General features: G+C 48.6%; 1 protein-coding gene across 2 annotated transcripts in view; it reads left to right on the forward strand.

Annotated features, from left to right (window-relative positions):
- The first annotated feature begins 4,272 nt into the window (after nucleotides 1-4,272).
- Nucleotides 4,273-27,414, forward strand: part of Bcr (BCR activator of RhoGEF and GTPase) — a 124,364-nt gene continuing 101,222 nt past the window's right edge. Inside the window, exon 1 of one of the 2 annotated variants that reach the window (XM_006513060.4) lies at nucleotides 4,273-6,023. In XM_006513060.4, coding sequence (XP_006513123.1) covers nucleotides 4,739-6,023 — 1,285 coding nt within the window. In that variant the 5' untranslated portion in view covers nucleotides 4,273-4,738. The remainder of the gene's footprint in view (nucleotides 6,024-27,414) is intronic. The other variant, NM_001081412.2, reaches the window with a different exon arrangement.

The following is a 27,414-nucleotide window of genomic DNA, read 5'->3' on the forward strand; positions in this document are numbered from 1 at the left end:
CCTTCACTATCAGGTTCACCACACCCTGCCCTTCCTCTCCTGGTAAAGGCTGCAGACAACAGATTACACAGACAGGCCTGGCTTCAGAAGCTTCATGAATAATTGATCCTGCAAAAGGTGGGTGGAGCTGCTTCTAATGAGAGTCCTGCTCAGTCATTGGGAACCCAGGCCAGCAGCTCCAAAGAAGGCCCACTGCCTACTTGGCAAGGCTACCCTACCGAGATCCCTGCTGCCTACTATAGACGAGGGATTTGTAAGCTTGTGGGAAGTCCACCAGCCATGCACTGTTCAGCACAGCGTGAGCAAACAGAGCAGAGAGAATTGGTGCTGTTGTTGCTTCTATCTCCCCTGAAGACAACGGATCACATGACAGATAACAGATGGGTAACACAGCCACATCCCGCTTAAAAGAGAGAGAGTCCTCTCCGGCCTCCCGCAGGGGTGGAGATAGGGAGGATGATTGGGTAGAGTAGGAGAAATAAAGTTTTATTTTTTTTCTTCACTGTACCGGACGTTCACTTTAGGGCAGTGGTTCCTGTCTTTCCTAATGCCTTGAATACAGTTCCTCATGTTCTGGTGATAAAATTATTTTCACTGCTACTTCGTACCTGTAATTTTGCCGCTGTTATCAATCTCATAATGCAAAACATCGGATATGCAGGATGTATTTTCATAGTTACCCACGGGTTGAGAGCCACCTCCCTAGGGCCTTGCATATGCTAGTAAGCCCTCTACTATTGGACTCAGTCTGTCTGCCTGCCTAGGTTTAATTCCCAGCACCAAATAAACCAAGCATGGTGATGCATACTTGTTTGGAACCAAAGATGAGCACTGGGTACCTGAAATCTCACATAGGATTCTCTGCCTCTCCTTGCAGTCAGACCCCCATGACTGATCGTTCTCCCTAATTTCCCACACCCAACCCATCTTACAAGTCCTATGGGCTCCACTCCTAAAATGGACTTGCAAACTATCACGCTCTCCCAGTCACCTTACTTCCAACCTAGTCTAAGTCAGCAGCTTCTCTCTCCATAGACAGCTGCCACAGACCGGTTCTTACTGCTATGTCATCTAACTCTCCCACCCAAACATATCAGGCAGGTCTCTTTCTGCTTACTGTGTGGACCGCTGACCTAGCAGCTGCCGGGAGCACTTCAGTACAAATCCATTGAAGTTCAATTCGACATTCTGCTCTTTGATCCATTGAAGCCAACGTTTTAGTGCCTGGGATCCACATGGAGAAGGTACACAGATTTTAAAACGTTGACTGTGGCGGGAAGTTCTGGACCATGCATAAGGCCCATTTGGTGACTTGACTTGCCTTTAAAATGAAGCCTAAGTCTCTTAGGGATATAGAAGCCTACCTATGATCTTACCTCCTGCTCCCCACACCGACCTCATCTCCTAATTTAGCTGTTCCTCAAATAGCTACTTTCTGAAGCCTCTTTCTTGTTCTCTATCTCATCTGCTATAGCCCTAGCCCACTGCCCTAGCTGTGGCCCTAGCCCACTGTCACCTTGTCCAGGCTAGCCCTTCCCCAACTTTTGCCTTATTCTCTGCTGACCCAGCTCTGCCTGCCTTCTCTTTCAGTCTGTTTGTCTTTTGTGCTCGCTCTCTCTCTCTCTCTCTCTCTCTCTCTCTCTCTCTCTCTTACACACACACACATCTCTGCTGGCTGTGCTTCTTCTGGGCCATACATATATCCCAATTTGTCCACTACTTGCTGACAAATAATCTGAAAGCTTGCAAAGTTAAGACCTAGCAGAAACAAACTCTGGAAGGATGAGATAGACTGTAGTATGGATGATCCTTACGCCTCTCCTTACCCTGTCCTGCTAGTGAAGGACAGATGATGAGAACGCGCTATAGGAAAGGAGAGGAAGGGAGAGGAGAGAGGCTCTGTGCAGAAAAGAACCAGAAGCTTAGTGTTAGCCAGGGTGGTCCTGAGGATGAAAGGCTTTCCTTGGCTGTCTGACGGGGGGGGGGGGGGGGGACCACTATCTGGCTGTGCCCTTGTACTCAACGAGCACTTTGCTATGTCAAGAGAACAGAGCCTGCAAAACCCAACGGACAGCTTCTGAGTTTTAAAAGCAAATTTATTTATTTATAAAATATTAAAAGCTAGCATGCGGGCGCATAAACATAGTCCCAGCTGCTCAGGAGGCCGCAGCCAGAAGTGGATCACTTGAGTCCAGAAGTATGGGCCCTCATCTCAAAATAAATGAACGGTTGAGTACATGGAAAATATTTACAGGAGAGGGAGAGGGAGGAGTGTGGTTCAGTGGCAAAGCGGATGCTGAGCGTGTTAACAGGTCCCGGGGTTCCAACTCCCAGCACCTCACACACCAAAAACTCTGCACAAATTATCATATGGATGAATGGCAGCACCCTCTCCCACCAAAGTACTAATTGCTGTTCCACACATTAATGGTTATATGGGCCCTACCAAGCCTACTGGGAACTTAAGGACCCAGTCAACAGGGGGGGGGGGGGAGAAGAAGAAGAATGTAGTCTTTGGAAGAGTCTCCTTTTTTCAGATGGCCAGGAAATAGGGTTCCAGAGGCCTGAGCTCTTCTCGTCTCGCCTGCCTGGCTCACTTATTGAATGAGCCCATCAGATCATTATGGGCGGCAGCTAGTATTGATTGTGACCCTGTGAGGTCACGGCTTTGGCTTTTTTTTCTCTCCGTTCTCTCTCCCCTCCCTCTCTCTCTCCTCTGTCTCTTTCCTCCCTGTATCTGTGTGTCACTGTCCCTGTTTGTCTCTGTGCTCTGTCTCCATCTCTCTTCTGTCTCTCTCCTGTCTCTGTGTCTCTCTGCCCCAGTCCCCTCCGCCACCCCCCCCTCCCCGTGTGTGTGTTATCTGTCTGTGTCTTTCTCCTTTTTATGTACTGTTAGGGATTAATCCATGTCTTACCAAATAAGACCTCTACCATTGAGCCACGCCCCCAGCGAGGATCAGGCTTTTTAACTTGCTCATTCTACCAAGGAAGTACTTCACTGTTGTGCTTCTGGGATGCCTGCTCTCTCTCTCTCTCTCTCTCTCTCTCTCTCTCTCTCTCTCTCTCTCTCTCTCTCTCTCTCTCTCTCTCTCTCTCTCTCTCTCTTTGTTTTTGTTTCAAAGCTCAGAAGTCAAGTCACCAGCAAAACTATTTCTTCTCTGCAATTGCGTTGTTTACTGCCTGCTGGGCAAGAGGTAGGCGGGGAAGGAAGGAACAAGAGATTAAAAATGTCTACAGAGGGCAGCAGCGAGCTGCACAGCGCTCACAGAGTTCCTGAGCGGGGCTCCAAAGACTCGCCAGCCCTACCAACGTTAACACAAACTGAACCCTACTAGGTGCAGACAACAGGCTGGATGGAAGCGAGTTCCAGGGCCGGAAAGAGAATCCCGGCCTAAGTCAGGGAGGCCCTGCTGATCTGGCTGCTGGCGCTGGGCTCTAATTCTCTAGAAAAGCATGATAACAGTTTATAACCAAGGAAATAACAGTTGTGGAAGCAGGTGTTCTGGTTTTATCTCAGAGCTCGGGGAAACTGAGGCACGGAGATGGGAGAAGTGGTCAAAATTGAAGCTGTTCTTCAGCTGCCAAATCCTATTGCCTTTCACCTCACCCAGCAGGCTGGCCTGGGTTTCATTTTGTATTCTGGAGAGTTCCTGCAGAGAGCATCTCTGCTAAGTGCCTCAGATCCCTAAGCTTCGTTGGGAGCCATTAAAGATTTCCTGTCTTCCACCAGCTCTGTTGCTGAGAAGGAGGTGTGCGATCCTTTCACAGAAAGAAAAAGACCCCGAAAATACTACATTGGCCTCCAGAGGTCAAAAGTCATTACTCAGGAAGGGAGATACGTTGACCGAACAGATGGGGAGACATTCCTAAGTTATCATTCAGTGTAAGGAGTCCGGTGACAACTGAGTGGCCATTGTGAAGCTTCATCACCCACCTCCAGCACCAGAGGTTCACTGGCTAGCACCCGGGCTGTTGGCTTGCACCGTTGACCTGCCCCGGTTGATTTCTCAATAGTTTGGGCCCTGCTGGGTGTTCATTGGTGCGGTCAGCACCGAGGTTGGTGGATGCAGAAAAGAGGAAACAGGCATGAGAGTCTCCGTGGTGAAAGGATCGCTTCGAATCACCCGGTCTGGGGCGCCTCTGTGTACAGAAGGGGATCAGACCGGTTAGCAGCCGTCCCGGGTCCGATTTAAGGACCCAACGCTCTTCCCGCGGCGCGGCCCCTTTAAGAGGCGCGCCCAGCCCCGTCAGCCGCTCCGCGGCCACCGCCCCCCGGTCCTCCCCTTCCTGCAGCGCTGAGTGCGGGCCGGGGCGGGAGTGCGGCGAGAGCTGGCCGTGTCGAGCGGAGCGCCTGCCCGGAAAGCTGCGGAGCGGGGCGGGGCGGCGCGGGAACCGGAGGCGAGGAGCCCGCGGGGCTGCGGCCGTGGGCCGGCGGTGGGCCTGCTCTGCGGAGGACGGCTCCCGCCGCCGCCGCGCGCGCTGCGGAGCCCCGCACACAATAGCGGCGTGCGCAACCCCGCGCCCTTCCCCCCGCCCGCGCGCGCCCCCCACCCCCAGCCGCCGCCGCCGAGCCTCCCACCTCACCTGCGGCCCCCGGGGGCGGGCATTGTTCGCCGCCGCATCCGCGGGGCCATGGGAGCCACCGGGCTCCCCAGCCCGGGCCCGGTGAGAACGCCGCGCCGCCGCTGAGCCGGACTCCGGGCGCGCAGCTCGGCGGCGCAGGTGAGCCGGCCGCGCCATGGTGGACTCGGTGGGCTTCGCCGAGGCGTGGAGGGCGCAGTTCCCGGACTCGGAGCCGCCGCGCATGGAGCTGCGCTCGGTGGGTGACATCGAGCAGGAGCTGGAGCGCTGCAAGGCCTCCATTAGGCGCTTGGAGCAGGAGGTGAACCAGGAGCGCTTCCGCATGATCTACCTGCAGACGCTGCTGGCCAAGGAGAAGAAGAGCTACGATCGGCAGCGCTGGGGCTTCCGCCGTGCAGCGCAGCCCCCCGACGGCGCCGCCGAGCCCCGAGCGTCCGCCCCGCGCCCGCCGCCCGCGCCCGCCGACGGCGCAGACCCGGCGCCCGTCGAGGAGTCCGAGGCGCGGCCGGACGGAGAGGGGTCACCGAGTAAGGGGCGGTCAGCGTCCGCCCGCAGGCCAGCGGCTGCTGCATCGGCGGACCGGGACGACCGAGGGCCCCCCACCAGCGTGGCGGCGCTCAGATCCAACTTCGAGAAGATCCGCAAGGGACCTGCCCAGCCCGGCTCTGCCGACGCCGAGAAGCCCTTCTACGTGAACGTCGAGTTCCACCACGAGCGCGGCCTGGTGAAGGTCAACGACAAAGAGGTGTCCGACCGAATCAGTTCCCTGGGCAGCCAGGCCATGCAAATGGAGCGCAAGAAGTCCCAGCAGAGCGCCGGGCAGGGCCTGGGGGAAGCACCCAGACCCCATTACCGTGGGCGCTCCTCGGAAAGCAGTTGCGGCCTTGACGGTGACTATGAGGATGCAGAGTTGAATCCCCGCTTCCTGAAGGACAACCTAATAAATGCCAACGGCGGCAACAGGCCCCCTTGGCCGCCCCTGGAGTACCAACCCTACCAGAGCATCTATGTCGGAGGCATGATGGTGGAAGGGGAGGGCAAGAGCCCTCTCCTGCGAAGCCAGAGCACTTCAGAGCAGGAGAAACGCCTAACCTGGCCTCGCAGGTCCTACTCGCCTCGGAGTTTCGAGGACAGCGGAGGTGGCTACACGCCGGACTGCAGCTCCAACGAGAACCTCACCTCCAGCGAGGAGGACTTTTCCTCTGGCCAGTCCAGCCGCGTGTCACCAAGCCCCACCACCTACCGCATGTTCCGGGACAAGAGCCGCTCACCCTCGCAGAATTCGCAGCAGTCCTTTGACAGCAGCAGCCCCCCGACGCCACAGTGCCAGAAGCGGCACCGGCAGTGCCAGGTTGTGGTGTCTGAGGCTACCATCGTGGGTGTCCGCAAGACTGGGCAGATCTGGCCCAGTGATGGGGACAGCACCTTTCAAGGGGAAGCAGGTGAGTGCCTTGTGTGGGCATACTTGGACCTGTTCTGGACTCTTGAAGTAGATTGGCATGGGAGAAAATGGGTACTTTTTGGAGTGATTTTCAAGTGCTTTTGTGCCTCTTTGGCCCTGCGCCTGAACTGACTCCACCCCCTTCTTCCTGAAGGGGAATGGATGGGGGTGGGGGAATAGAAGGGAATGGCTGGTGGTGTGCTCTCTTGGGTCTAGATCTAGAGCAAGGTGGGTTTTGCGGAAGTATTGGGAAAGAGATGGCCACGTGCCCTCTCCAAGCTGGACCACAAAGTCGGTCATCTCTGCCACCTGGATTAACTCCTTGAGTGGGGCGCGGGGGGGGGGTGTGTGAGGGGGAGAAGGTGATCTGTGCAGGCTCTCCACAACCCGCCACCTGGTTGTTCTGGTCTTGGAGTGGTAATATGACACGTTGGGGGAACCCAAGATGTGCAAGCTGCCTGAGGGCTTAGATGTGTCAGATTCACTTGTCAGCCAGTGAGCAGGTGAGGAAAGGAAGCAGAAGTTGTGACTCAGTGGGCTACTGAAAAGCAAGAGGTTGAAGATCTTACGTGAGGTAATCCCACACCATCCTGACTGATTTGGCTTGGACAGGTCTTACCCATCATTACTCACCTGTAGACTCCTCCATCAACTGCCACTGAATTTTGTCTGTCGTTCTTTTTCAAACCCAGTGCTGTGCCAGTTCAAGGCATTCTTACACCTCTGAGTTAGGTCTCCAGACCCCACCTTCTTTTCTGGTCTTCCAGCGTGCTCTTGCCCCACTTCATTTTCTCAAGGGTGAGCTTTCAACAGGTTCTTTTTCTATTTTTTATTTTTTTCCAAGACGGGTTTTTGTGTGTGTGTGTGTGTAGCCCTGGCTGTCCTGGAACTCACTTTGTAGACCAGGCTGGCCTCTAACACAGAAATCCACCTGCCTCTGCCTCCCAAGTGCTGGGATTAAAGTGTGCCACCACTGACCAGTTTATTCAACAGGTTCTTGTTTGAGTCTCCTAATCTATGGTCTGACTCTAGCGCTAAGATAAACCATAACTTCTCGGCTGCACACAGCCACCGTTGGGTGTGTGGGGTAATGGGAAGAGGTTATGGGTTCAAGGTCCAGGCTGAATTTTCAATCGGAGTGAGGTGGGAGGGGTGCCGGCAGGCATAGGACTTGGGGGTGTACAGCTGTCAGGAATCTCTTGGCGTCTTTGCCTCTGTTGATTTGAGCTGATCTGGTCTTTTGCTTCACTGATTTTTCCCCCCCTCTTGCTGATGGAGTTGCACGTGCTTCATTTGTCAGAATCCTCTTGATAAAAAGCGAGGCTATTTTTGGCGCTATTAAGCTGCCTTTCTGTGCCCAGCACCCTGTCCTGTTCAGCAGCCTCCCGCTGCTGATCTTCCTTCCATCTGGGTTGATGCTGTGTGTAGCTGGACCTACCTGCCTCTACCCTGGGCCAGCTGCGTTCCTTGTCTCGGAGGAAGGGATGAGGAGCTGTGAGAGTCAGACATTTGCTCTGGAGGCACAGCAGCCAGCTCCTCTCAGGTCTGGAGGACTGCCCAGTGATTACTGGGCACCAGCCACATCCAGCCAGCTGTTTTTGAGGTGAACTCATCTGAGCTGGCTTTTGGTGCTCTAGTGATTGGGGGCATTTCTCATAAAGAGCACGGAGAGGCTTCCACGGAGACCAGTCTGATATTCTCTTGCCGGTAGGGAGTTCTAAGTTTCCAGAAAGTGGGGCCTAGCCTTTCCTATACCTACCGTAGAAATGACCATGCTGCCAGCCACATAATCAAACGTAGTGCAAGTCTGAGTAGGTAAAAGCAGGATGAGAAGGAGGTGGGCCCTGAGAGGGAGACAGGTTAGCTTCCCAACCAATGGCGTGCAAGGTCATTTCTTTTATTATATTTTTTTCTTTTTTGGTTTTTCGAGACAGGGTTTCTCTGTGTAGCCCTGGCTGTCCCAGAACTCACTCTGTAGACCGGGCTGGCCTCGAGCTCAGAAATCCACCTGCCTCTGCCTCCCAAGTGCTGGGATTAAAGGCGTGCCCTACCCCTGCCCAGCAGGTAATTTCATATTTTAGAACTGTCTGGTTCTCTCTGACTATCCTGAAGCCACACATTCTCTCTTATATTTTTCCCTTAAACGTTCTATTGTTCTTTCTTGAGATAGGGCCTCTCTGTGAAGCTCTGTTGAGCCTAAAACTTGTCACGTGGGCCAGTGCTGGTCTCTAGTTTGCAGTGAGCTGCTGCTTAGCAAGTGCTGGGGTTACAGATATGCACCACCACACCTGTCTCCCTCAGACTTCGCTCTCCCTCCCTCCCTCCCTCCCTCCCTCCTGCTCTCCCTCTTGTTCTCTCTTTTTGGTGGTGGTGAGGTGAAGGGCAGGCAGACTCTTACTGTATTGCTTTGGCTTTCCTGGAACTGGCTTTGTAGACCAGGCTAGCCTCTCAGTCACAAAGATCCATCCATTTCCTCCCAAGTGCTGAGATTAAAAGCCTGTTCTCACATGGAAGGTGTCCTCAGACATTTCTAATGATTGAGATTGAACAGCATAAGCTAAGAGTTAAGAGCTGAGGCCTGGTTTAGCAGTGGTGTGAAACTCAGCGTTCAATCTCCAACACCACAGTAAACAATCAGACAACAAACTGCAGTGCTCATAAGCAGGGACTTACATTGTATCTTTCTTTTTCAATGTGTTTTGGTGATTTGATTGCATGGGGGTCTCTGTGTGAGGGTGTTGGATCCCCTGGAACTGGAGCTACAGACAGTTGTAAGCTGCCATGTGGGTGCTGGGAATTGAACCCCAGTTCTCGGGAAGAGTGGCCAGTGCCGTTATATCTTGGACCATTTTGTAATAGTTAAAATTTTCACTGCACTCCGAGGTTTATAGCAAAAATGAATGGGAAGGATAGAGACTGCCCATCTCTCCTGTGCCTCCAAACTACTCCTCGGTTATCAACATTCCCCCACTAAACGGGTACATTTGTGACAGTTCATAAACCTACATAGACACATCATTATCACCCACAGTATGCACTTATATTAGGATTCTCTCTTAGTGTTGCGCCTGTATGTTTAGTTCTTTTTGGCCTTAACATGCCCAAGTGTTGCAGCCCAAAGAACATGGGCTGAACATTCTTTTCTGTCTTGTATGGGAGGGGAAAGGGGCCCTGCCACTTAGCCATCCGCCTCTGTCGGGGTTATGTATTGATGTTCATTAGACGGCGAACAATAAGAAAAATGTATACCCACAGTGTGTGTGTGTGTGTGTGTGTGTGTGTGTGTGTGTGTATGGGGGTAGAGGTCACCCTAACAATCTGTCGTGACAGGCACAGTGGGCTGCCTCTTGTAACTTTCGAGTCCCTTGAGATGGGTTGTGAGAGACGTCAAGGGAAGGAACTGGAATCATCACGGATGCTCTGTGCTGGGCACCACGACAGGGTGCTTCATGCAAGATCCCACCTGAGCTCTTCCATCAGCTGGTGGTGGGCTGGGCATCTACAGCTAAGGATGCAGCCAAGAAGTAGCAAAGCAGAACTCCCGGGGTGTGGGACTACAGAGCTGCAGGCTTGTGCTAGGCTCCGCCTCTTCCGGAGGCTCATCTGACTAGGCCCCTCCTCTTCCTGGTGCTCTGTCCTTCCTCCTGAAAATCCTAACTGGGTATCTTTGGGGTCTGTGATGTGTCCACACTTGTAAGGATGAAAACAGACAGCCATGGGCTCTTTATGCAGAACTTTCCCCCCTTCCTGTGTAGGCCACAGAGAAGGAGAAATGACCTTTGCCATCTAGAAGCCTGGCCGTTCAGAGAAGAGGGGATGCATGATTAGAGGGACACGAGACCCGGGACACTCACGGCTTTCTTGGTGTGTTAACAGTAGTCCAGCCAAAGGTGTGAAGAACTGTTTGGCTACGGGTGGCAACAAAGGATTGAGGGTTCCAAGTCCATCTACTCAGACTCTGGAGTTTGTATGTGTTCCGGAGGGGATAGTTTTGAAACAGGGTCTTACTATATGACCTATGCTGGCTTTGAACTTCTGATCCTCCTCCCTCTACCTCTCAGGGCTGGGATTATAGATTTGTTTTTAAACAAATATACAACCACACACACACACACACACACACACACACACACAATAGAAAATGTATCATTTAATTAAGGAGAGCTGAGGTAGCTCCCCTAAAATTGTACATCTGAGGCCAACTTGAGTTACAGAAGAAAGAGCTTTATCTCAAAAAAATGTTTTTTTTTTTTTAAGTCTTTTTATTTTGTTTTAAAGAAATAGGAATAGAAAGCATTTATCAAAGGGAAAGCAATGCCAGGAATGGAGGTGGGTTGCTGAGCCAAGGGAAAAGCCTGTGCCCAGAGCAGGGATCTAGGTTAGTTTGAGACCCAGCCTTATTGTGTAGCCCTGGCTGGATACATGCAGTAAAGACCAGGCTGGCTTCCAACTCAAGAGATCTGCCTGCTTTTGCCTCCCAGGTGCTGGATTGAAGTGTGTACCACCAGGAAAAGGTTCTTAATGTGTTCTGACTATTTTTAAGCATGCAGTTCTGTGACACTGAGTACATTCGTATTGTACACTGTCACTGTCACAGAGATGTTGTCCCTGTTGACAGCACAGTGTGCTCCCAGAGTGTGACAGCCTCACTTTATTTTCTATGAAGTTGAAGGTTCTAGGTGACTTGCATAGGTACACACTGTCTTTTCATGACTGGCTTATTTCTCTTAAGCGTAATAATGTCCTTGGAGTTTACCCACCTTATGGCATAGATGCAAGTTGTTTGTCTGTCTATTTATCATTTATTTATTTTTATATTTGATTTAAGGTCTTACCATGGTGCTCAGGCTGGCCCTAAATTCCTGATTCATTCATTCATTCTGTCATCATTTATCTATCATATATATGTATGTATGGTTTTTTTTTAAGACTTATTATATGTGAGTACACTGTGGCTGTCTTCAGACACACCAGAAGAGGGCATCAGATCTCATTATAGATGGTTGTGAGCCACCATGTGGTTGCTGGGATTTGAACTCAGGACCTTCAGAAGAGCAGTCAGTGCTCTTAACTGCTGAGTCATCTCTCCAGCCCTATATGTATGCATTTGATTTAAGGTCTTACCAGGCTTGCCCTGAACTGAGCTCAAGCAGTCACCTTACAAATAGCTGGTACTGTTGATGGACCTCACCATGTAAGACCTTTCCCTTCTTTAGACCTGGGGAATATGTAATTTAAACCTCTCTCTGCCTTGCTCCCCATAACCTATTGTAGATGTGCCCCCTGGGGTTTTGTTTTGTTTCTTGTGGGGTTCCAGCCCTTGCTCTCCTGCCTGCCAAGCTGCTTCTAGTCTGACTCTCAGTGTGTTGTCCTTTATCCTTTGGATTCTTGTATGAGTGCCAGAGTGACCCCTGGGTTGTCTTTCTCTGGAGTGATTGATTGCAAGGTACCTAACTAGTTTGAGAGAGGTGGGGAGAGGGTGGTGGTGGTGGGGTAGTTAGCCAACACATAAACAGTCTATGTAACATTGTATATGCACTCTCTGGTTTGAGAGAGGTGGGGAGAGGGTGGGGGGGGGTAGTTAGCCAACACATAAACAGTCTATGTAACATTGTATATGCACTCTCTGGCTCTGGTAGGCTGAGGTGTTTGGGTAAGAAATGAAGCACTCTGAGACTTTTCTTTAAAGGAGAGGAGAGGGCTGTTGACTTGAGCTGCACATGAGAGCAAGCCTATCTTGTGATTGTCTTTCGATTAATCTTTTGCTTTTGGCTTTAGGAGCCATATCTTCTCATTGGTTGAGAGTCCTGTGGCTAGGAAGATGTGTGTGTGTGTGTGTGTGTGTGTGTGTGTGTGTGTGTGTGTATGTGTTGCGTCTGCCAGGACAAGAAGTCCAGGTGGCCAGGTATCTGGGAACCCTCTTGGGAAAGGATCAAGCAGTGTTGGGAGGCCCAGGCTGCAACTTCCTCCTGTGGGGGTTGAGAGGGCCGTGTCCAGAGTGAACTAATAGGTATTTGGGAAGTTTTCTCAGGTTGTTAAGTAGCAGGTCCAAGTGCTGGCTAAGGCTGGTGGTTTTTGTATGAAGGCTTGGAGTGACTAGCTTACTAATTATAAAGCCCCTGGGAGTTTCTCATCCTGGCTGAAGCACAGTGGCTTCAAGGACCTGTTTTTCCTTTGAGAAATGTAGTACTTTTAGTTGGAATATGTTATTCCAACATGTTTATTATTTTCAGTGTAAAATATACATGACAAAATGTATAGTTTCAATCTTTGAGGAGATATCAGAAATCAAACCCAGGACATTGTGTGTGTTAGGTAATAAACAACTCTGTCAGTGAGCAGGTTCCTACTCTGTCCAGTGGCCTGTTGTACAGTTATACCCAGCGCTCAAATCTCACGTGGGGGGCTGGGACTGATCCAGGGGCTTTGCTAATAAATAAGCACAGACTCTAACCCCGAGCCACGCCTGCAGTCCTAGCTTTTCAACTGTTTCATTTTCGAAACAGAAACTGTATCCATTTAAATAACTCCTTCTCCTCCTCACCTCCAGTTCCTGGCAGCCAGGATTCCACCTTTCATCCCTGGGGATTTGCTTATCCTGGGTATCTTACGTAAATGGAATGCTATACTATTTGTCCAGTGACTGGTGTACTTAATTCAAGTGTGGCTGTAAAGTCCCCTTGGCGGCAGGCTCACCTTTAACTCCCTAGCTGCCGGACCTTAGCAGGTGTGATTCCTAGAGAAAACCCACCTGTTGTTGATGGGAGTTTCCTCTCTCCAGGCTTTCCCACCCACAGACCCGAAGTGGCCCAGTGTCTTAGTCAGCTATCACTATTATGTAACAAAACACCCCAGACTGTGGTAGACAAAACAACACAACTCAGGCTGACGGGAAGAACCCATCGAGAGAAGTCTCTCTGAGGACTGTCATCTCCTTGGTTGTGCTGTGTAGTCACCGCCTTTTAAATGCCTTTCTCAGTATTTCCTGGCAGCTCTGGATGTCCCAATTTCTCTTTCTTCAAAAGACATTGGTCAGTTGGGATTAAGACCACTGAAATGACCCTGTAGTTAAATTTTTTTTTAAGGTTTTGGAGATTATAATTGCATCATTTTCTCCCCTTTCCTTCCTGCCTCCAAACTCATGGTCTCTTTTTCTTTAATTGTGGGGTGTGTGTGTGTGTGTGTGTGTGTGTGTGTATTCCTAAATGCATATAACCTGTTTAGTGTGTATAATGTTACTTGTGCGTGTTTTCAGGGATGGTATTGGATAATCAATTGGTGGGCTCTTCCTTGGGGAAGACTATTTCTCTTGCTCTCAGCATTTCTTACTTGCCTGTAGTTCTTTATCTAGAGTTGTGGCCTCTGATCGCCCCGAAACCTCCACAATCATTCATATTAGCATGCTTATGGTTCTTGTCACTGTTAAGTGTTTAAGCAGCTGTGTTGGTGAGACTCTCTGGGTGTAGCTTCTGATGTTTCTAGGGAACACTCTCACAGCAAACTCCTTGATCCTGTGGCTCTTAGAATCTCTCCCCTTTTTCTTCTGCAATGTTCCGTTAACCTCATACGAAGGAGTTGTGTTCCTGGTGTATTAGTTGGGTCTGAGCTCCACAACTCAGTATTTTGATTGGTTATGGTTTTCTGTAATGGTATCTATCTATCTATTCTAAAACGAACTTTCCTTGTTGAGGGATGAACTGATTTACTAATTTCTTAAAAGTCACAGTCTGAGGAACTGAGAGCCAAGACTTCATCCAGACTCTGTGAGGTGCACGGTTCAAGTCTGCTGAGGAAAAAAAATTGTCATGGCAAAGAGAAATGATCCTCAGACTGGTTTCCAATGGCTAAGTTAGAGGATGAAGTTGAATAAAAGTGTGCAGGCCTGGGGATTAGCTCAGTTCATAGTGTGCTTGCTTAAGCATGTGAGAGGCCTTGGGTTCGATCTCTGGTGTCACACAAACAAGGCCTGCCTGTGATGTCAGTACTGAGGAAGTAGAGGTGGGTGGGTAAGGGATTCCAGACCGGCTTCAGCTATCTAGCAAGTTTGAGATAAGCCTGTCAGAAAAGAAAGAAAAGAAAGGAAGGAAGGAAGGAAGAAAAAGAAAAAACACTTTGTGTAGTATTAGCCAGTGGGTGGTACGAGTCATCACTAACTCCAGGCACCAGGAAAGCCACAAGCTAATGCTTTATGAGCCACCACATCCCTGTTCACTTAGTAAGTGTTGACCAGACCAGTCATTGCTGAAGTCCTGTCTGCTGAGCTATAGTTCTCTTTCCTTTGTCCGTCTCCTTTTGTCTATTTTTGAGACAGAATCTTACTATGTAGCCTAAGCTGGCCAGTGCTTTTCTACTTTCTGATTTATTATCTTTATTTTTAGTTTCAGGAGCTCTATCCTAACCTTTCACACTTTTGAGGACCCAGTGAGCCTCACGGGCCTCCCTGTCTCTGCCGCCCCAGCACTGGGTGTACAAGCAGGTGCCACCAAGGTCACTCTCTGATGTGGGAGCTGGGGAATGAGCTGAAGTCCTAGCGTTTAACTGACGGAGCTGTCTCCCCAGCCCCCTCAAATTATCATTAGCACGGCCTTGTCCGTACTTCCCTGTTTATCCCGACTCATCCGTCTTCCAAGGCAACCAGTCTCCCTGTGCAGTAACTCAAGGGGATTTATTGGACATTAGGTACAAACCTGGCTGTGTCCTCTGAGAAATTCTCTTTCTCTTCTTCATGAATTTGCTGAAAGATGTTGTAACTTCCTGGGCTTATCCTTTTAAACCCAACCAACAAAGAACAAACCCTACGTAGTATCAAAGCAGTTTTTTCCACATATCTTTAACTGTGTGTTAGTCCTGGTTTCCTGTTAATCCTGAGTCTGACTGCTTCCTTCTTTAGGGAGATGAGCCTTAGGACAAAGGCAGAACATATCCTATGTCTCTGTCCTGTAGGATTTGTCCTACTCTGTCATACTTTGTCATAGTTTGTTAAGTGGAGACGTTTCAGAGCCCAGGTTGGTCTTTCTGTGTCTCGGTCTCCCCGAGCACGACTAAACTGAAATGAAATTCCATCTTCTTTTTTTTTAAGGTTCAAATGTAAGAGTGTTTTGCCTTTATGTATATATGTGCACCTCATATGTGCTTGGTGCCTGCAGAGGCCAGAAGAAGTCTTCAGCTCCCCCGTAACTGGAGTTGCAGATTATCGTGAGCTACGATGTGTGTGCCAGGGATTGAACCCGGGTCCTCTGGAAGAACAGCAAGAGCCTTAACCCCTGAGCCATCTCTCCATCCATGAGGCTCCAGGTTTTGATTTGCTTAGACCCTTCCGTGTTCTGGCCAAAACCCACACTTAGTAATCCCATCTAATAAATAGCAGTTGATTTTCTGGGGCCTAATGATACAGGTTCCTGTAGGAATGAAACTGTAGCTTTGGAGATAATCTGGCCAGTTATGTTTCCTTTTCTGCTGACACCCCCCACCCCCAACTCAGCTACAGAGAACACTCTGTGTCCTCCTAACCTCGTGTCTTAGATTCTGACTCTTGCTGCTGTGAGCTGAGGGCTTAGGGTACCCAAGGGAAGAGCAGCTAGCCAGTGCATAAAGGTGTCTTGCCTATGTTGGAGCTGGAAGACTCAGATACGTTTTGCATCGTAAATATGGTTTCTTTGGAGGCTGTTTCATGGGCCCTTGGAACATCCTTGTGAAGTGGCTGTAGCAAGATCATTATCGTAATTATATCCTGTGCACTGGTTGGGTCTGAGAGTAAGTGAGACATACTTAGACACCTAGAATATAGCCTGGCTAAGGTCCAGGCATTCGTGAAGGACCTGAGTGGCACTATTAGTCAGTCACACAACACAGGGTGACTCCTGTGGTGTAAAGCATCTGGACAGGCAGTCACATCCGTGTCCAGATAGCACCCTCCCCACCCCCTGCCCCCTGCAAGTCTTTTTAGTCTGGTAGGAAAACAGTGGTTGGTGTAAACCTATTGCTACCATGGAAACACCTATTCCCAGCTTTCAGGAAGATTTGAAGACGTCATTTCTCTTCTCTTATTTTACAGATATCTAGGAAAGATATTTCTTCCCTCCTTCCCTTCCCATTCCTTCTCTTTCCCTCCCCCTTTCCACCCTCCTTTCTCTTTTCTTTGTAGTGCAGGGTATCAACGTTAGGGCCCCTGGCATGCTAAGCAATTGCTTTTTTACTGAGGCCCAGCCCAGCCCATTCTGATTCCCAGGTGATGAATAGCATTCGATAAGGTAATGAGGATGAAACTCTTGCTGATGCGATGAGTGCTCTTTAAAAAGATATCTTCAAGAGCCCCATTTTTTTTCTTCTGCCACATGAAGGCCAAGCAGGAAGCTATTATCTGAAGCATGAAGTAGATCCTTAGTCGACATGGTCTCCAGTGGGATTCCAGTGTCCAAAATGGTGAGAAGTAATTTTTAGTTGTCTTCAATAAGCCCTCAGGTAGTTGGTATCATTATGGGAACCTGATTGAATGGTGTATGCTTTTTGGTCCAGTAAGCTTTTCCTGCTCTGTAAATCCTAAATCTAAGCCAAAAATATCATTTGGGGGTCAGGCCTCAAATATATCACACAAGGGGACCAAGGCCCCTTACCAACATCAGCTGAGCCCAGTACAGAATGAGCCTTCTGGGACAGGGTGGCCTTTGTCCTCTTAGATAGGGTCAACCTTCTTGTATTCTTGGACCACGTGACCTTATGACTTTTGGGGCTTTATAAGCTAAGGTTTGATTAAAAAGGCAAGACACCCCCTCCCTCCACCAGGACTCTGTGCAAACTTCTGCCAGTTTATAGAGGAAAAGTTTAGAGCCACTTTAAAAAGGTGATTATGAACTTTTTAAATTCATTCATTAACATTTTATTTATTTAAGTATGTGTGTGGTGTGTGCCTATGCATGCATAAGTGTGTGTGTGCATGTGTGTGTATATGTATATATTATGTGTATGTGTTGTGTGTGCGCACATGAGTGTATGTGTGCATGTGTGTGTATGTGTGGTGTGTGTGCATACATGTATGTGTGCATGTGTATATGTGTGTATATATGTGGTAGGATGTGTACAGTGTGCATGCATGTATGTGCTTGTGTGTGCATGTGTGTATGTATGTGTGTGTGTGCATGTTTGTGTATATGTATGCATATATGTATGTGTGTGTTAGAAGACAGCTCTATACAGTCATTCTTTTTCACTACCTTGTAGGAACAGTATCCAGGAATCAAACCCAGGTCAGTTGTCATAATTAGCTTTAGCTGTCAAACTTAACACAAACCTAGAGTCCCCCTGGGGAGAGAGATATCCCTCTACTGAAGAGTGGCCTCCATCAGATTGGCCTGCGGTCAGGTCTGAGACATTTTCTTCATTGCTGGTTGATGTAAGAGAGGTACAGTGCACTGTGGGCACCGCCATCCCGGTGCAGGTGAGCCAGAGCCACATAAGAACAACCAGCTGCCTGAGCCAGGGAGCAAGCTGTGAGCAGCTCTTCTCCGGGGGTTCTGCTTCAAGCTCCTGCCTTGAGTCCCATGGTCAATGATGGACTGTCACCTGTAAGGTGAAGTGGACTTTGGTTTTGGTCATTGATGTGTTTATAAAAAGATGAGGAGTGAAGGAATATGTTCTATGGAGGTGTGGTGAGGTGTGGGGGAAAGGGGTGTCTCAGCAGGCCCATGCCAAGGCATCCCTCACCCCCTGAGGGACCGGCCACACGATGGTATAGCATAGAATAGAGTTTATTCAGGGCATGGGGAGTTAAGAGGGTGGTAGAGGCAGAGAAAGGCAGAGAGAGTAGAGAAGTAGAGGAGAAGAGGCCGGCCATGAGCACGTGGAGAGAGACGGGAAGAAGGAAATGAGGAGAGAGGGGGAAGGGAATAGAAGAGAGGAGCAAGAGACCAAGAGAGCGAGGAGGGGGCAAGCAGCCCCTTTTATAGTGAGTCAGCACACCTGGCTGTTGCCAGGTAATTGTGGGGTGGAGCTTAGAATGCTAACAGTCATGGTGTTCATCACAGGAACAGAAATCAGACCAGAAAGTGGGGTCTGCATGCAATCACCTCTGCCTGCTGAACCGTCATCTTCCACCCAATCATGAGGCTATTAGAGAGGAAGTCAATACTGTAATATCTGTAGACTGCCTTCTGTTAGCAATCAACCAGAGGGCTCAGAGAGGTTAGGTTGCTAATGTTTTGGCATAGCCAGGTATAGTCTGTATGGGATACTGCACTAAATGGTAGCTGGCATTCAGGGAAAGCCTGAATTTTCTGTAGTCTCTGTGGTGTTACAGAAGCCAGACAGATGTTCATGTAGAAACTTGGGAGCACTTGGGCCAGCTGAGCCCCTGGAGGAACATAGCATCTTTGGCTTCTATCCCTGTATAATTGCCATCAACCATGGTCCTCCAGTGCCTCCTGGCCTTCACTTCTTGGGAGACTGAGGTAATTGGACCTTCTGCAAATCTGAAGGCTTTGTTTCTCTGAGTTTTTTTGTTTTGTTTTGTTTGTTTGTTTTCCTCCCTACCCTTCAAGAAGCCTTCTACTTTGAAGCCTAAAGAATGAGAGAACCTGGGGGTTGAAGAGATGGCTCAGTGGTTAAGAGCACTGACTGCTCTTCCAGAGGTCCTAAGTTCAAATTCCAGCAAGCACAATGTGGTTCACAACCATCCAATGCCCTCTTCTGGTGTGCCTGAAGGCCGCTCTAGTGTACTCATATACATGAAACAAACAAATGCATCGTAAAAAGAAGAAAGAAAGGAAGAAATGAGAGAACCATCCTGTTTGGTGCTTGGGATGAGGCGAGGTAACATATGGGTCTGACTTGTCTTTCCCTGAGTCTTCCATTCCCTTGCTCTGTGTAGGCACGGCTCTGCTCTTTGCTGGGTGTGTCTGTGTTCTGTCCCACCCCCCAGCAGCTTTATTGAGATATAATTTTCTCATCAAAAGGATGTAGTTCAGTGATTTTGGGGTCATAGTCACAACTATGCTCTAAGCTGGGGACACTGATTATCTCAAAAGGAAACCTTAAGTTAGGACCCCACTGTGTACCCCAGTGTCTGGCAGCCTCCCAGGTTCCAGGATGTTTTTATCTGCACACCTGTCTCAGTGCTTTCTATCGGTATAGATTTGCTTTTTGAGGATGTTTGTGAGTAGAATCACAGCACTCGTGGCTTTGTGTATCTGCTTTTTTCTACTTACGATACCATATTCGAGGTGTGTCATGTTTCTACATGACCAGAACTTCCTTCTCTCATGCAGTCCATTAAGATTCCGGAGACCGTTTTGTTTGTTTGTTTGTTTGTTTGTTTGTTTTTTTGTAAACAGGTAGTCAGGCTCTTTTCTGGATCCTAGGTAGAGCCCTTGAGGTGCTTTCTTTGGCTTTCAGGCAGACCCAGTCAGTGCCCCAGGAGGGCTGTGAGCGGAAGTTGTGGTAGGAAAGATGGAGGTGCCTCTCCCTCATGGCTTTGGGAAGAGGCCCTAGGGCACAGGTTGCTGGAAACCCCATGGAAAGTTTGTTTAGGGAAGGGGCCCAGCCCTTAGCTGAGTGTCTTCAAGAATCCCGAGTGGCCTCGTGGAGAACCTGCTGATTCTGGGTACTTCCTTTCTACCCAGTCTACGGGGTTATGGCTCTGTTTATCCACTCCTCTCTCTGCCAATCTCCCTCCCCCACCCTCCTCTCCTCCTGTATTTACTAATAGAACTCAGAACTATAGCCGTGCTCCCCACCTAAGCTCTGCTCTTGACTCTATAGTCTCGGCCCCTTTTAGCTGTAGTAAAATATCCGACAGAACAACAGCAAGTCTCACTTCCCACGGCACCGGGTGAGCTATAGCACAGCTACACAATGAATGCTTATTTCTCTCAGTACTAGGCTGTGGTTTCAGATCATGGGACCAGCATTAGGGACTGGGTAAAGAACCCTTGCTTGGGGCTGGTGAGATGGCTCAGAGGGTGATAACATGCTTGCTGTGCAAGCCTGAAGACCTGTATTTGATCCCTAGAATCTACGGAGAGGTGGAAGGAGAAAACTGACTCTGCAAAGTTGCCCTCTGATCCCCACGTGTGCCACAGCACTACCCCTCCCCAACATCGTATACAGTAATAGCAAATACAGAGTCTTCTTAAGCCTGCCTGGTTGATATCTGGTAGTCTTCTCCTTGTGACCTCATGGGACAGAGAGTCTTCATACAAGGCTATACTAATCCAACCTCTCATCACCTCCCAAATACCTCACCTGCTGACACTGTCACATTGGGAATGAAGATCCTAACTACGGATTTGGGGAGACACAGGCCAAGATAAATACATTGACACGATTGTGGCTGTCACCGCCACCCATCTCTAGAACTCGTGGGTAATCCCACACTGAAACACTACTGTCCTTAAACAGCAGCTCCCAGCCTTCCCTCCAGGGAATAGCAGCCACCATGTCATCCCACTTTGGGTCTCTGTGAGCTTGATGTCTAAGCACATCATGTAAGTGCAGTCATATTGTTTGGCTTTCTGTGTCTGGCTGATCACTGTTGTACCTTGTGGCCTCGGGGGTTTCCTTTTAGCCTTTTCTTGCCTTGCCCAGCTGGGGACTGGGCAGTACATTTTGAAGAGGCTAGGATGGCTGAGAAGGGCCGCCCGTACTTTGTATAAGCCACTGCACTTTGCAGGAGTCCCTCTGGGAATTATAGCTGTGGACAAGGGACTTCATGTGGATGTTGTACAGTTTTAGGAAAAAAGGACTTATGATATTAGTTTCCCATTACTATAATATGTCTGACACGGGCTACTTATTTATGCAGATTAAGAGCGGGGAGTTCTTTCCAGTCCATGTGCTCTTAGAGGCTCAGGTCTAAGATCGAATGTCCCATGGGATTGGTGAAGGCCATGTGTCCTGACAAATCCTTGAATCAGAGCCTGTGTCTGGATAGTTTTAGCCATGTTCCAAGTAAGAAAGTGGGAATCTCATGTCCAGACCCAGGAATCAGGAGGAGGGGCTGTGGTCCCTCAGTCTACTTCAGAGGCATTCTTTAGTGACCTAAGGGCTTCTCTCTAAGCTCCCCTTTCAGATGTCCCCGCTCTTCCCAGGACTGCTGCTCTGGGACCTGTAGGATATAGAACCATATCGAGAGCATTTAGAGCGGGGCTCCCAACTGTGCCCCAGCTCATATGGACTGAAGTGCTCCCCAGGGGTCACATAGGTAGGCGGGCTGGCTGTGCCTCTGTCCACCTCCTAATCTGCTCAGACCAGCTTGCTTGCTCAGCACATTCAAAGCACTGTGCATTTTTGCCCAAATATTAGACCTCAGAGTGGAAAAGAACCCAGAGTTGGACTTTCTCTTTCAGGAACATGTGTAAAAGGCTAGGGTTTGGAGGTATGGATTTGTTAGCTGAAACTAAGCTCATGGATACTTTATGGATACTTTAGTAACTAGAGTAGTTAAACCTCCATGGAAATGGAACATGCCAAGAGCCCACCTTATTCCCTAGCCATGGCCCTCAGTCCACATGATCCGTTTTCTCTTCCTTACTGTATTAAAGTACACATAACATAAAATTTACGATCTTTATCCTTTCTGTCATTCAGTTCCTCAGGGTTGAGTCTTAGGCGTTTGTTTGTTTTTTAAAGATGCAACACTAAGGGGAAAACATTGATCTGGTCCCCAGAAAAGGTTTGTTCTCCCCTGATGTCCACTCTGGGATGGTTTGGATTCAGTCCTTAGCTTGGATGCAAGGAGTTTGCAGGCTAGGAAGAAGCAGGAACTGACAGGCTCCTAAATAGACTTTATTGTGAGGTAGATTTGAAGCTCTGAGCAAGGCATCAGAGTTTATAATGAAGGAAGGGTGTGGAGAGGAAAGTGTTCTAGGCAGAAAGTTTCACGAGGCAGCTCTTCTGAGGAGCGGCCACTTACTAGTGGACAGCAGTCAAGCACTGTGGCTTTTCTGGGCGCTAATCCATGGGTCTGGTATACATGGGCTTGCTTACTGGGCCTTCTTTGGGCCCTGGTGTTTGAGAATTGAGATCACAGAGGTGAAGGGTCGCCCTGGTGTGGATCCCTGCAGCTGGTGACTGAGGTATCCAGCACAGTGGATGGAGCGAGCGAGGTTGGTTGATCTGTGGTGATCCTGGCTTTGGTGGGGTCAAAGTTGCCGTCTGTGGCTTTGGACTGCCTGCTGCCAGATGGGCTTGTGGAACCTCTCATGGGAAGACCATGTTGATTGTCAGCCTGTCATGGAGCTGTCCGATGGACTGTCACATCCCTGGAATAGCTGTGAGGTCTGTTAAAATTTAGCCTAAATAAATACAGGTTGTGATTGTTAGCATAAGTCTGGTTTTCTCTCTTGTGGTATTTATTCCGTGTCCACATGGTATGGGTCACTGTGGCATGCCTTTGGTGGAAAAGCAAGGCAGGGCCTGGAAGCGGTGTCAGAGGATCCAAAAGGGGGGCTCTAATGGGAGAGGCTCTAGAAGGAAGTCTCTGAGGAAGCATGGGAGACTTGGTCTGGACACTGTGTCCTGCCTTCACCGGCCCTTAGCCCTGTGGTTTATTTATCCTGCTGAGCCAGTACTCACAGGGCTCAGAAGCTCTGTCAAGGAAGCCTGGGATGGTTAATGGACTGAGACTCCAGCTGTTTGGAGGGACACCTGGTCTGACCACTCAGGAAGTGGGGGTCTTTATGTACAAGCATCTGCTGCTTTTCTGAGCTGGGCGGTTAGGTCTCCAGAACACCGGCAGGGGCCAGTTCCTGCTTCTGTGAGTAGAAACCATTCGAGTTGGTAGTTGGAGAACAGCAGTTAGAAGATGGCCACCACAACCTAAGTGCACTGCCTGCTTGTCCCACCCCCACCCCCAGGAGCAGGGGACAGACTTTCCTTTCTTTCTCTCTTCCTACAAAGCCCCCAACTCTTTCAGAGTCATTCCTACGGAAAGGAGGCCCTTTGTGTTTACTAAGACCAGCCTTGACAGGGTAGGACAGGCTCCTGGTGGGACACCTCTGCTCTTCTATCCCTAGCCCAGACCCAGATAGCTTCTCTGCCACTCATACCTGGACCCATGTTCCTGCCTCCAAAGCAGATTGGGATAGGTGACTTTGGGCTGCTCTTCTCTCAGTCTTTGGCCCTCCCTTTCATGAGCATTTTCTTTGAAGCTAAAGGGGAGAGGGGAGGGCTTCTTAAAGGATACCTTTGGGAAGGGCTGGGAATGAGGGAACCATCATTTGATCAGGCCCTCTACATATCACCATGGTAACACAGGATATTTTGGAGCTTGATTCTTAGACATGTCCAGGTCCTGGGAGGTCAGAATCTTTTACTGGCTTGGTGCTAATTAGCACAGAGAGTAGAGTAGCTAAGGAAGATGTGGGTGGACATTTAGCCTGATAGAAACCTAAGGCGTTAGATGCCTGTGCTGGTTGTCCCTGTAGGGAAGAAAGTCTCCAGGGTTTTTCCGTCTCTGTCTCCCTTCCCCCTTCCCTGCTGACACCCACACATAGAGTGTGGTCATTCGTGCCCAAAGTGATTGACTGGTGGTGTGTTTTTTTTTTTTTTTTTTTTAAGTCTTAATGGCACAGTTTAGTTCACTTGCCCATTATCTGCCTAGGCTGAAGGCATTCTCATCTAGGGGTTGGGGTCTTCCAAGCTCAGTCAAGATGTTGCCAGGATTCAGTTCCTGGTGGTGTTGGGACCGAGGCCTTAGTTTTCTTGCTGGCTGGGGGGTTTAGAAGGCTTCATGAGCAGTTTCGTACGGGGCTGTTTGTTTTCCTTTTCCCAGTGAGTCTGCTGTGTATTTGGGAATGTTCTTTCGAGTGACTTTACTTCATAGCCAGTGTTTCAGAGTCTTTTCTAACTCTGGGGATCCAGACACCGTGGACATCTTTACAAAGGTGGGCATGCCAGGTGGTGGTGGCGCACGCCTTTAGTCCTAGCACTTGGAGGCAGAGACAGGTGGATCTCCATGAGTTCAAGTCTAACCTGGTCTACAGAGTGAGTTCCAGGACGGCCAGGACTACCCAGAGAAACCCTTGTCTTGGGGGAGGGGGTACTGGGAGGGGGCAGAGGGCGTGGGCATGTACAAGAGGAACTAGGTTTACTCTTTTTATTTTGATCTGACATAGTGGCACATGCGAGCCTCAGCGTCTGGGAGGCGATGCAGACAACTCAGGAGTTCAAGACCAGTCTAGATTACATGAGACCGTCTCAAAGAAATTGGGTAGGGCTGGGAGAACCTGAGATAATATTAGCAGAAGATATCAGCAAAAAGATGCTTCTCTGTTTAGTTGAATGATGCTCAACCCTAGGTGTATAGCAGTATGTTATTAGGAGTCTTTTCTTTTCACTGTGTTCCTTTAGAGAATAATAGTAGTGGTTATAGTAGGTTTTCCTACCACAGGGCCCATGAACTATCTAGGCTCAGGGTCTTGGCCACTTTAGCAATGCCTGTATGGCTTACATCTCATGGAGTGAGAATTTTTAAAAAATTAAAATTAAAAAAGGTATTGGTTATTCCCATAATATTTGTGCCACTATTGTACCCTCTTGTAGGAAGGTCTCCGGTAGGTCACAGGGTTTGTAGCCAAGTGAAATAGATGTTACTTTTCTCCTCCTGTATAGCCTGCAGAGAACCCCCCAACATCTCGAGTGTTAGTCAGTAAGGGTGAAGCTTCTAGTTGGACACCAGCTTGATTTTTTTTTCATGTTTGATGATGTAAATGAGTGGTATCTTCAGCATTAGGACCTTATAAACAGGTTATGGAGAGTAGCCAGTAGTCCTGCCAATAGCCTGTGATGTTGGGGGAGGGATGGGGGGGGAATAGGGAATCTATAAGAGCCCCTTGTCAATGATTCAGCAAGATGTAACCCTTACCTGGTACTGAAGGGTTTGCTTGGTGGCATAAGATACCTAGTTAGGACTCTGTCGCCTCCATTATGTGGTGACTCCATTTAAATTCCTTTCATATTTCTTTCAAATTCATTTCATATTCATATATTTTAGGACGCTTCTACAGTAGTGGGTTTCGATATGGCTTTTTTTTGTTTGTTTGTTTGTTTGCTTTTTCTAGACAGGGTCTCACTATTTAGCTCATTATGTAGACTAGGCTGTCCTCGACTCACAGTGATCTGCTGACCTCTGCCTCCTGAGTGCTGGAATTAAAGGTGTGCTACTATGCCCGGCTCCGTAAGGCTTCCCAAAAGCCCTTTAGTGTCGATCATCCCCTCTTCATAGTTCCTCCTTTATCCTGCCTTCCCATCTGCTCCTCATCAATTCCTATTCTACTTTCTCCCTTACCTCTTCATAACAATACACTATTTTTCCTTCCTTGGAAGATCTCCTCTTCCCGACCTCTATCCCTTACCTAACCCCTGTGGGTCTTCAGAGTGAAATGCCCATAGCTAAAGATTAAAACCTAATACCTATAGATAGAGGAAACAAGCAATATGAGTCTTTTGGGGTCTGAGTTACCTCACTCAGGATGATTGCTTCTACCTCCACCCATTTACCTGTAAATCTCAAAAAATTTCCCAATAGCTGAATAATGCTCCATTGTGTAAATGTACTCCATTTTCATTATCTGTCCATCAGTTGATGGACAGCTACATTGTTTCCAGTGTCTGGCTTTTATGAATAGAGCAGCAATGAGCGTGGATACAAATGTCTTTCTAGTAAGATGTCAACCCCAAATGTAGCAGGGGCCTCAACTCAAGACCATATACACTGAATCTGATAGAAGATAAAATGGAGACTAACCCTGAACTCACCGGCACAGGAAAAGATTTTCTGAACAGGACACGGATAACATAGGTACTCAGACCAACAACTTAGTAAATGGGACCTCATGAAGCTTAAAAGCAAAAAGATAGCATAATTTGAGCAAAGTGGCAGTCTACAGAACAGAAAGTAAAAAATCTTACCAATTACACATCTGCTAGAAGGTTAGTATCTGGAATATATAAAGAACTAAAAAACATGAACATCAAGAAAACAACCCAAATTAAAGAAAAATGGTGTCTAGAACTAAATAGGGAGTTCTCTAAAGACAAAAGACAACGCCAAGAAATACATAAAGGAATGTCCAACATCCTCAGCCAGAGAAATGCAAATCAACCCTGCTCTGGGATTTCATCTTACCCCTGCCAGAACTGCCAAGATCAATAAAACAGATGACAGCATATGCCGGCGAGGATGTACGAAGATGGAACGCTTACTTATTCGTGGCTGGTGGGAGAGCAGACGTGTACAGCCACTAAAGGAGATCAGCATGGAGTTCCTTAAAAAGCTGAAAATTGAGCCACCCAAGACCCACGTGTACCACTCTTGGGCACATACCCAAAGGATTCCTTTTCTGTCACATTCTATTGAAGCAATTCCATTGGGCCATGAGAGAGCCCAGCTGGATGAGGCTTGGACCTCTGAAAGTCCAGTGCTGTGGTATGGGATTTTTTTTTTTTTTTAAAAGAAGTAAGATGTAAGGTTAAGGGAGGGGGTGTAAATTATCCTATGTTGTGAATTCTTTGATAACTCTCAGATTAGCCATACCTCAGGGATCCTGAGACAGGCTAGGCCTATGAGATCTATTTGTAACGTGTGCTCCCTGAAGTCATGACCACAGTTCTCTGTCAGAGGCATGGGAGAGAGTTTTACTTGATTAGCATGATAATTGTAGTTTATGCTCTGGGCTTGATTGTAGTTGCATCTGAAAAAGTAGTTCATCTTCTCTTAGGTGCATCAGACAATGGATCCTTTCTAGTTGATATGGTTGTTCATCGTGGCCTGGAGAGTTTCTGCTCGGCTCTAATCTAAGCTCTGGGGGAGTTGAATGTTATTGGAGAAAAGTGACCATACAAAGGAAGAGAAACGTCTGTGATAGAGTAGGGCTGCAGTTAGCTACCCAAAGGATAAGGATGCTGTTGGGTTTGCCAGGGCAGCCCCTCCCAACCTTTTCCAGGAGGACTTGTATCTACCTACCAGACTGTCCTGTGTTCAGCTAGTCTGGGGACAGGCATATGTGGCAAGGCCATGCTTGGAAAGGGGACTACCTGGGAGAATGGCTTAGAAAAGAGAGATAAACACATTTTCTACACTGACCAGTTGTCACTCCCATGGTAGGTGTATCAGTCAGGGTTCTCTTGTGTTTGGAGCTTATGGAATCTCTCTCTATTTTGAGGGAATTTGTTGTGATTACTTACAGTCTGTAATCCAGCTAAGCCAACAATGGTCAGCTGTGAATGGGAAGTCGAAGAACATAGTAGTTACTCAGTCCCACGAGGCTAGTTGTTTCAGCTGGTCTTCTGTAGAACTAGGTTCTAACGGATATGCTGGCAAGTAAATGCAAGCAGGTGAAGAAGAAGGAATCTTCCAGCAAAAGGTATGGTCCAGATTAAAGGTGTGTACCACCATGCCT

Source organism: Mus musculus, chromosome 10 (assembly GCF_000001635.26).
Source record: "Mus musculus strain C57BL/6J chromosome 10, GRCm38.p6 C57BL/6J".
Classification (NCBI taxonomy): Eukaryota; Metazoa; Chordata; class Mammalia; order Rodentia; family Muridae; genus Mus; species Mus musculus.